General features: G+C 35.8%; 1 protein-coding gene and 1 long non-coding RNA gene across 3 annotated transcripts; one reads left to right on the top strand and one right to left on the bottom strand.

Moving 5' to 3' along the window:
* Positions 1 to 369: 369 nt before the first annotated feature.
* On the bottom strand, positions 370 to 3,125 carry LOC138901477 (uncharacterized). The gene is made up of 4 exons (XM_070189245.1): positions 3,114 to 3,125; positions 2,971 to 3,023; positions 658 to 889; positions 370 to 561 (listed from the first exon to the last, which is right to left on the bottom strand). Exons 1-4 carry the CDS (start codon positions 3,123 to 3,125, stop codon positions 370 to 372), a joined length of 489 nt encoding a protein of 162 aa, XP_070045346.1.
* Positions 3,126 to 6,837: 3,712 nt separating this feature from the next.
* On the top strand, positions 6,838 to 8,679 carry LOC138900805 (uncharacterized). 2 transcript variants are annotated; one of them, XR_011412085.1, is made up of 3 exons: positions 6,838 to 7,042; positions 7,656 to 7,751; positions 8,015 to 8,679. It is a non-coding gene; the product is annotated as an uncharacterized lncRNA (long non-coding RNA). The 2 variants fall into 2 exon arrangements; XR_011412084.1 differs by having other exon boundaries at positions 6,838 to 7,751.
* Positions 8,680 to 10,795: the final 2,116 nt, after the last annotated feature.

Genomic DNA, 10,795 nt, shown 5'->3' with positions numbered 1-10,795 from the left:
CCAAATTTGGCTAACTCCTCAGATTCTCAAAAAGTTCGGCAGAGTTTCCCCTATAAAATGGGCCTATCCACCTGTCAAAGAGCGCCAAAAATCCAATTCTAACAACACATCCATAACACGACAATGCATCACAACATGAAATTAACACCAACCATACATTATACGCATTGTATTACCAAAAGGGACATCTTAACATAAACTATACACTTCGGAACATAGCTCATAAAAGTATCCTAACATTCTATTAAATACAACTATTTGGTTATACAAACAAATTTTCATCTCTTCCTTGGCCTCCCAGGTGGCCTCTTCAACCTGTTGGTTTCGTCATAGAACATTCACATAGGCAATCTCTTTATTCCTCAACTATCAAACTTTTCTATCAAGAATGGTAACCGGAATCTCATCATAGGTCAACTCTTCATTAGCTTTAATAGTCTCCACCGGGACGATGAGCGATGGATCTCCAACCACCTTCTTCAACATAGACACATGAAACACTGGGTGCACTAAGGACATCTCTTGAGGTAACTCGAGCCTATAAGCCACTTGACCAACCCTCTGCAAGATTGTGTACAGTCTGACATACCTTGGACTCAATTTTCCTTTCTTCCCAAATCATATTATACCCTTCATGGGGGAAACTTTCAGGAATACCCAATCATCTTCTTGGAACTCCAAATCTATGCGGTGCACATCCGAATTGGACTTCTGGAGACTATGAGAGGTTTTCAACTTCTCCTTAATGATCTTGACCTTCTTCAAAGATTGATGCACGAGGTCTGGCCCTATCAATTCTGCTTCTCTAAGTTCAAACAAACCAATGGGAGATCTACATCTCCTACCATACAGAGCTTCAAACGGTGCCATCTGAATACTGGTGCAATAGCTGTTGTTGTAGGAAATTCGATGAGTTTTAAATGATCATCCCAGGTACCCTTGAAGTCAAGAACACAAGCACGCAACATATCCTCAATTGTCTGTATAGCCCGCTCTACTTGTGCGTCGGTCTGTGGATGGAAAGCTATACTAGGATTCTCCTATGTCCCCAAACCTTGCTGAACTTTCTGCCAAAAGTTAGTGGTAAATAGTGCCCCTCGATCTGAGATGATAGAAACTGAAGTGCCATGCAATCTGATTATTTTCTTGATATACAACTAGGCGTAATGTTCTGCAGTGTCACTGGTCTTAACAGGCAAGAAGTGTGTTGATTTTGTTAGTCGAACCACAATCACCCAAATCGAATCAAAGTTTCGAGGCGTGCGAGGTAGACCTACTACAAAGTCTAGATTGATCATCTTCCACTTCCACATTAGAATTTCTATATTTTGTGCCAAACTACCGCGCGTTTGGTGCTCGGCCTTCACTTACTGACAATTTGGGAATCTAGCCACAAAATCTGCTACATCCCTCTTCATGTCATTCCACCAGTAGACATCCTCGAGATCATGGTATATTTTCATAGAGCCTGGGGTGCACGAAATACTTGGAATTATGAGCCTCGGCCATGATTCTCTCTTGGAGACCATCAACATTCAGAACACAAAATCACCCTCGATACCTTAGCATACCATCAATTGTGCCAAGGGAAAAAGCCATGGTTTTGTGTTTATGAATCCCCTACTTCAAATGAATCCCCTACTTCAATTTCACCAATAATGGATCATCATATTATTTCTCCTTGATTTCCACTATGAGTGATGACTCGACCCTATTTTGCACAATCACCCCCACCTTCGCTAGAGTCTGCAAGACGAACTCCCAAACTAGCCAACCGGTGAACTTCCTTGCCCATCGGCCTTTGACGTGTCTCCAAGTGAACCAAACTACCCATGGTTTTCCGGAGCATCCGCCATAATATTAGCTTTTCCTAAATGATAGAGAATGCCGATGTCGTATTCTTTAAGTAACTCAAGCCATCTCCTTTTCCTTAGATTCCATTATGAGATAATCAGAATAAAACATAAGGGAATACTCGACATAGGACTATCCAACATGATATACAAACTTATACATGTGACATACGGGCCTTTAAGGCGGAAATAATCATTTGTACAATCAAAACATATGTCGACAAGGCCATACAATCATCCATATACACGCCATCTATCTACAAGCCCCTAAGAGTACATAAAAGTCATAAAGGCCGGGACTGGGCCCTGCCATACCAATCAATACATGTCCAAAGCATACTGACCAAATAGGTAACTCCGGAGAAAGTGGCGTGCACCAACACCTTCCGCTAAGCTGATAGTGTACTAGAAGGACCGTCAACCTGTCTATTTGGACTTGTGGGCATGGAACGCAGCATCCCCAGGAAAAAGGGACGTCATTATGAATAAAGTACCGAGTATGTAAGGCATGAAAAGCAGTATATAAAAGACATGAAAGAAACCTGGAGTAAAAGACTCAACCTGTAAGTCTGAATAACTCACTGAATCATGGAACATTTATAGTGTCATGTATATGCGTATAAATGTCATATCATGCATTAATATATTTGTACATAACATCATCAAGCCTTTGAGAGCATCCCATCATATCATCTCGGCCTCAGTTGGCGAAATCATCAATGTATATCAGCTGATTAGGTGATGGTACGTATATAACATCGTAACATTTTTCCATACCCCATATACATATAATATATGCGTATATAATGTCATATGGTCATGGTTCAATGTACATGTATAAATGAATGCAATGCATAATAAAGTAAGTCAATAAGATCTCTCGGAATGTCATAAGATCAATATGCCTTCGGTTAATATCACAAATAAACTTTATCAACTTATGTATTTTCTAAGACCCATGAACAGACGATATGATAATAGCACATATGGGGAATCAAGAACATAGGCAATTCTATTACTTCTAAGAATACAGTCATTTGTGAAAGTTACATGTTTGCTTTTTTCGTTGTATCATATGAATCATGCCAAAAGGAAAGAAGTGATAGCCTTAACGTACCTTATCACATTCTGTCCAATGACCACATTGAACTCGTCTCGTCTCACTTTAATCTACAACAATGATAATAATATTATCATTAATCTACAAATGATGCAACTATCGTAAAACAAATGACAAGTTTATTTTAGATTAAAACAGACAACATCTCCCATGTTTTCCTTGCTTTATACAAGTCCATAAAAACAACAAGAACACATACAACCTTCAACTATATACCTTCCGCACCACAACACACCCAACAGCCTAACAATATCAATCAATCTACACAAAAAAAAATGCACAAACATCACAAATGAAACTACTATTAAACACGACGAACGGCAAGCTTGGATTGGAACCAACCACCAACTCTTTTTCCCATCTCCCCTGTACTTACAACACCATCAACATGTCCAGCATATAAGCATTGATACAGCCCAAGGAACACCAATGACATCTCGGCCATTCATAAGATCTCAAGCCAAGGAACTAAGGAATTTGCACCTCTTCACCAAGTATTGGGATATCTTGGAAGCATTGGAAGACAATGGTGAAAGGCCCTTGAAGGCATACAATGTGTTGACGGTGGAGATCTTTGAGGAGCATGGAGACCACATAGGCTACGTGGATGGTGATAGGGGCACACGTGAGCCTCTTGATGACTTGGATGCAAGCATGTGGACCTAGGTCGTGCTTGCCAATGATTGGAGACTTGGGTATAGTCCAAAACTGCAACATTCCACCTTTAATTCATAAACATTAAGTATAATAATCTATGGATAATCGATATCTAACACCAAAATCAAGTAATGATTACTTATCCCTTCAATTATGATGAAAAACCCTCCAACAATCGTCCAACTGAGCTCCACAACTCCAAAAATAAGCAATAACCAAAACCCTTCAAAATATAAACCTGCCCAACTAATTCGCATCTGCGGACACTTAACTGTATATATGGCTCTGCTTCTGCGGACAGAAGCCCTCATTTGCGATCCACACTCAACTCCCGGCCTCCCGCTTTTGTGGCCAACTCACCGCACCTGCGCACCCGTATTTGCGATCCTTCATTGTAGATACGACCTCGGACCTGCGCCTAGCCTTCTGCATTTGCGATCTTCACGAGCCCTCCAGCCCAGTTCGCTCCTGGGGCTCCAGTCCTGCATTTTCGGACTTGCACCTTCGGCCCATCCTTCGCAGGTACGAAAGCACCAGAATTCAGAAGTTCAACAATGCCACCAATATCCAAAATAATCCGAAATCAATTTGAAACACACCCGAGGCCCCCCGGACCCCGTCCAAACATACAAATTAATTCTAAAACATAACACGGACCAATCGAGGCCTCAAACCACACAAAACAATATCAAAACCACCAATCACGCCTCAATTCAAGCCTAAGGAACTAATCCAAATTTCAAAATTTAAAACTTACGCCGAACATGCCTAACAACCTGGAATGACCTCAAATTTTGCATGCAAGTCTCAAATGAACAATGGACCTATTCCAATTCCCGGTACAATAATTTGAACCCGATACTATCAAATTTAACCCTCGATCAAACCTATCAAACTTCTAAATCAAATCAACTTAGGAACCTCCAAATCCGAATCAGGACATACACCTAAGTCTAAAATCACTATACAAGCCTATTATAACAATCAAAATACTATTTTAGGGTAGTCTACATAAAAGTCAGACTACAGTCAACTTTTATAACTTAAGCATCCAACCTTGGGACTAAGTGTCCCAATTCAATCCAACACTTCCCCGAAACCAAACCAACAACCTTGGCAAGTCATGTCATTATAAATTCACATATGTAAAAAATCAAATAGAGGGAATGATAGAAACCATGCAAGCTCAATGTTATTAAAGAACAAGGATAAAGTTTAAGAAGCTTCAAGAAGGCCCGTGACAACATCTCAACATAGAAACTTCAAGACAAGCTTAATTGGTTTCAATTGGAAATTTAAAAAGTGTCTTATGATAGAAGAAGAGCTCCAACACAAGGAGGATCATGGGGCAAACTCTTACAACTATTTGGAGGTCTAAAGTAAAGTCCAAGAGGGGATGGAATGAGGCCCAAATATGCCTCAAATAATTATTTTAATATATGTTGACTTGCATTGATCTAGGTATATGTTGACTATATTGGTCTAAGTGTGGGTAGTCTTCCATGCTTCTAGGAAATATAATTTTTATTTATTGAAGTCTTGACTAGCTCTTTCTTTATTACTATATAAAGGGGTGCTTGTCTTTTATAGTAATTGAGATTTTGAAGAATATATTATATTGAGAGTTCTTTTGAACCTTTGTGACATTTCCTTGGGATTTATCTTTCAATCTACTAGTTCATAGTTTAAGGTAGTATAACTTCTTCTTTGATATCTTTGATTATTTTTTTTGGTATTCTTTCGAAGGAGATTAGTTATAAATACTAATTGTTGTCTTAAGTTACTTACAAAGTGGTCAAGATCCAAATCTATTATTTTTGATTCGTTGTCTCAAGTAAAGGCGTTAGATTTCTTTAATAAATCTATATGTTTTTACTCAGATCTTGTCAAGACTTTAGAACTTATATTCTTGGAAATTCTTGGATAGTTCCCTCGAATTTCACATATCTTTTATTTTCTATTTTTCAGATTCTTTTCTATATTTGCTTCCGCGCGTCTTATATTTTAATTATAAATTTGGGATCTCTCTAACCTCGTTGTTATTAAGTAGTATCAGAGCGGTTTTATCAAGATTTCATTCTTGATAAATCTTGGCGATTTCTTGAACAAAAGAGCATTAAATTATTTTTTTTTTTAAAAACAAAAAAAAGCTAATGTAGTACACTATCAAAAAAAAGTAAAAAAAAAAATCATTTTAAAAAAAGGGGGAATCATATTGCTCTTCAAGAAATCAGATTTTATTTGTGTTTGTTTCCATAGTCAAGAAAGAAAACAAGATGAGGGGATCATAGATCTTTAAGGATAAGAAAAAATTAATTTTTCTTACTCCTATGATCTTGTTTTAAAAAATCATTTTCTTTATTTGAGTTTTGTTTCAATTAAATCCTACTCTTTCTAGGATTGGTTCTTCACTTTCTTTAGTGCCCCAAAATTTCTTATTTTACTACTAAGGGCTTTGATATGAGTTGGGTTTAATTATAAATCTACAAGGTATATTTCAAAGGTTAATTGAGGGGTAAAAGGCAAGAGTGGTGAGATTCTTTGAGGTTAAAAGCCTATGTGTGTCATACAGGAATATTGAGAGCCACTACTTGAGTGATACATGTAAGGGTGCGATTCTTATGGTGAGGTCATTTTACTTCTAATAATATTTTTTTTGTAAGTAAGTAATTTACAGGTCTTTAGGAGGTTATGGCTAGAAAGGAAAAAGAAATTATCTTTCGCAAGGACTAGATCATGTTCAAACTATCCTTCATTTTATGAGGGGGAAATGAAGCCCAAGGCAAATAAAAAGAATGAGAAAAATGATACAGCAGGTAGATGTAGAAAACCGAATATTTGAGTTCGTGTAAAAATTTCTCCAAACGATAGAAGAGGAGTTCTTGGAGAAGAGGAGTTCTTGGAAAGTATGTGGGTATTTATCAAGTAAAGTAAGGGAGTGGATCTTCATCAATTGGAACCTCTTCCATTGCAAACAAAAGTGAGGATGAGAGACAAAAGAAAGAGAGAAGTAAGGGTGAGCAAGTTGACAACTCAAGAGAGGAAAAATGAGAAGAAGTAATGAGTGAAGAGAGTGAGTTGTCAAGAAGTATAAATGAGTGGTTAGAAGAACTGTATAAAGTGAGATTGAGAGGGAAAATAGGGAGTGAATAAGTACAATTGAGAGATGAGGAAAAAGAATAGAATAAAAGAACTGAGTGCCAAATAATGGAAGATTTTTTGTTCAAGCTACCAACTAACTAATTCATTTTCTAGCCTTTGTGCTTCTAATGTGCAGATTATTAAAGAAGAACTCATTGAAAATTTTGACCAACAAGTGCATGAAAATCACGTTTTAAAGAGGATTTCAATGGTGCCATCCATGGAAGCAATTGCAAGTTGAAGACAAGTGAGAGCTTGATGATCTCATGTGGTATGACCTTGTTGAAGATTTATTTTTGCATACAAATGAAGCTGAACTTGTGCCTCAATTTGTTATGCTTAAGAGTTTAATTGGAGACATAACTCAAATTGGGAGTGAACATAGCCTTGTTGATTATTCTTTTCAAGAGAACAATCTGCCACAATGTGATGAAAATAAGGGATAAGGAAAGTTGATTGAACAAATTAAGGAAAACTTGAGAGAGGATGAATGTTGTTCATATTCCAATTCACTAACTCTTTTTTGTTCTAGTGTTGGTTCTCCTTTCATGCAGAAAATTAAGGAGGAACCTTGGATAAAGGATGATGACACCTCATATGAAAATAAAAATCTCATTGGCGAAGGGTTTAAAGTATACAACAACCCATTAGGGGATGAAATTGGGGAAGACTTTAAAGTTTTCTTTAATCCCTCATGGTTTGAAAACATCAATGGAAAAGTTGTCAATGAAAACTATAAGACACGTGAACCTTTTAGTGCTATAAATGTTGAGAAAATTGAGTTAAATGCAGAATATAGTGACTCAAGTGTGGAGAAGATAAGTACTCATAGGTTGCTAACTTCATAATATCTTTATCTTGTTTTGAAGATCCTTTTCTTGAAGGTTCATCCTAAGCCACTTCTCAAGGAAATAACTTTTGACCCACACCTTGAGTATGGTATATCAAATGGCTTAAGTTGTTTAGAAATAGAAAATATGGTATGTTTTCTTCGTACTCATATGCTTTTGGTCTAGCTAATCATCTGGTAATGTTTAGAGACTTATGAATTGTATTTTTAGTGCTTGTATTGGTAATTACATTTTTCTCTTGGATGATGTTATGATTGGATATTTGAAAGAATTGTTTGTGCATAAAAAAAGAATAAAGTGGGTTAAATGATTACATGGTTACTACTATGTGTTATTTTTACCAAGTGATAATTGTGTTTTCCTACTTATTGTGATTACCACGATGGTCGTAGGTCAATGTCAAGATTCGGGGACGAATCTTCTTTAAGAGGGGGAGAATGATAGAATCTTCTCTAAGAGGGGGAGAATGATAGCAACCATGAAAGATCAACTTCATTGGAGGAGTAAATATTATCAATATCAAGATTCGAGGACAAATCTTCTTTGAGAAGGGGAGAATGATAGCAATCATGGAAGCTCAACACTATTAAAGAATTTGATGAAATTTAAGAAGCTCCAAGAAGGCCCACGACAAGATCTCAAACTAAGAAATTTCAAGATAAGCTTAATGGGCTTCAATTGGCAATTAAAAAGGTGTCTTATGATAGAAGAAGAGCTCCAGCACAAGGAGGATCTTTGGGACAAGTCATACAACTATTTAGAGGCCCTAATTAAAGTCCAAGAGGAGATGGAATGAGGTCCAAGCATGCCTCAAAAAAGAGAAATTTTTAGAAACCCAAATCAGCCGAAACGTTTCTAGAATATATATTTAATAGTTATTTTAATATATGTGGACTAAATTGGTCTAAGTGTGGGTAGTCTTATATATTTTTAGGAAAGATAATTTTTATTTATTGAAGTCTTGACTAGCTCCTTCTTTACTACTATATAAAGGGGTATTTGTCTTTCATTTTAATTGAGATTTTTAAGAATATATTATATTGAAAGTTTTTTTGAATCTTTGTGACATTTCTTTGGGATTTATCTTTCAACCTACTGGTTCATAGTTCAAGGTAGTAAGATAATTTCTTCTTTGATATCTTTGATTTCTTTTTGTTATTCTTTTGAAGGCGATTAGTTCTAAATACTAATTGTTGTCTTAAGTTACTCACAAATCAGTCAAGATGTGAATCTATTATTTTTTATCCGTTATCTCAAGTAAAAATGTTAGATTTCTTCAATAAATCTATACGTTGTTTCTTGGATCTTGTCAAGACTTTTGAAGTTACGTTCTTGGAAATTCTTGGATTTTTCCCTCGAATTTTCCATATCTTTTTTTTTTTACTTTTTAATTCTTTTCTATATTTGTTTTCGCACTTCTTATATTTTAATTATAAATTTAGGATCTCCCTAACCTCGTTGTTATCAGGGAAACGAGGCTAAAATACTCAAAACGGCCAGCAGAGTCGTTACAACAAATTTAAAAAAATATTTAGTGTGTAAAAGGTTCCTCGTAAAGGTGGTGTTAAAAAAGATCTTGCTACAACTTGGAAGGTAAACTATGTATTAAGATTAAATCAATCTAAAATCTTAGTTGTTAGTTGTTTGGCTACTTGAATGTTTTATTTATTGGTGAGGGTTCAACTCCCAGTCTTGCAATCCCCTCCCCTATTTCTCCTTACTCTATGTATAATTAAAAAATATAAAATAAAAATCTAAAGTTCGAGATTTATGTCTTACTTAGCAATAGGAATGACATCACTTAGTTCTGGTTCACAAGTTTTTTGAAGATAATACATTTAATATGAAGAAAAATTAGTTTCTTAGGTGTTTGATTTAAATATAAAAAAGTTCTATAATATTGGTCCGAAAGCACCTTGGCAGAAATTAGAAAGTTGGAATTTCCACAACTGCAGCATGCCCATAGCCAAATTAAAATATAAAATCTCTATTTGAGGTTACTTTGTGAATGCTATAAATCTATATTATATTAAAAACTAGTGAACTTACGGCGCCTCGCGCGGTTATTAAAAACATGAGTAAAATTATGAAATAATCAACTTATCATCTAATACTCCTATTTATGAGAAGCTAAATAAATGTTTTGAAAGATATTCCTTTTCTCCGATGCCACTGTTTTGCTGGTTAGTGTTTTATCTTTTCCCTCTTTATTTCTTTCTTTTCGTTTCTCTTTTCCTATTTTTTCTTTGATTCCTATCCCCGTGTATACATTATTGTCGTGACCCTTAATCTTCAACCATTTCTAGAAGATTTGAAATTTCACAGACTAAGAACTTTTTTTCATATTTTCCTTTCTTTTTTTATTTAATTATTATATTATGACTATTTATTCATGTTTTTGGTAAATAAAAGCATTCACTACCAAGTAACTATATGCACAATATCTCAAACAAACAAACCAACTGAAGTTGTACATCAAGTCCCTACTTTCAACATCTAAAGGCGTCAACAACTTGTAAAGCAACTACATCAACTACACCAGAAAACACTAAGGGTAGAAATTCCAACTCTCCATTTTCCTAGCTAGTTTGATCTTCAGACTGGCCCTGCAGAAAACCTCTTGTATCATCTGCCTGAAGATCTGTCCATCCGTCCTACGTTTGTTTAGAAAAATTCTGTAATTTCTCTCTTTCCAGACATGATAAATACTTTCAGCCAAAGTCATTTTGAACACCTCTGCTACTGTACGATTTCCTTTCCTCGCTGCACATGGCCATTCAATTACATTCTACCAGTCCAGCAAAGGTCTAACAAAGTCTTGCCAAGTAAATACTTTTCTCCAGACTTCATTAGACAATCTATAATCAAAGAAGAGATGAGCAATAGTTTCACTTTTCTCATTACATAGGATACAAGTTTGGCAGTTAATAACATCCCATCAACTTGGTCTGTCTTTAGTTCTAAGTTTCTCTGGTAATGCTAAATTAATAAGAAATAACCATTTAGGGGTTCCTTGATTGTTGTACAATTTTCCTCCATTGCATCTTTGAATAAATTCCTCTTAGTTTCTGGTCTCTGCATGGCCAAGTGGGGGATTTTAGATGGCACCAACCCTTTTTAATACTCTTCAAAGTATGCAAAGCTACGCCAATACCTCTTTTCTAGCATAACAA

This window comes from Nicotiana tomentosiformis, chromosome 11 (assembly GCF_000390325.3).
Source record: "Nicotiana tomentosiformis chromosome 11, ASM39032v3, whole genome shotgun sequence".
Taxonomy (NCBI): domain Eukaryota; kingdom Viridiplantae; phylum Streptophyta; class Magnoliopsida; order Solanales; family Solanaceae; genus Nicotiana; species Nicotiana tomentosiformis.
This window is presented reverse-complemented; position numbering and strand designations above follow the sequence as displayed.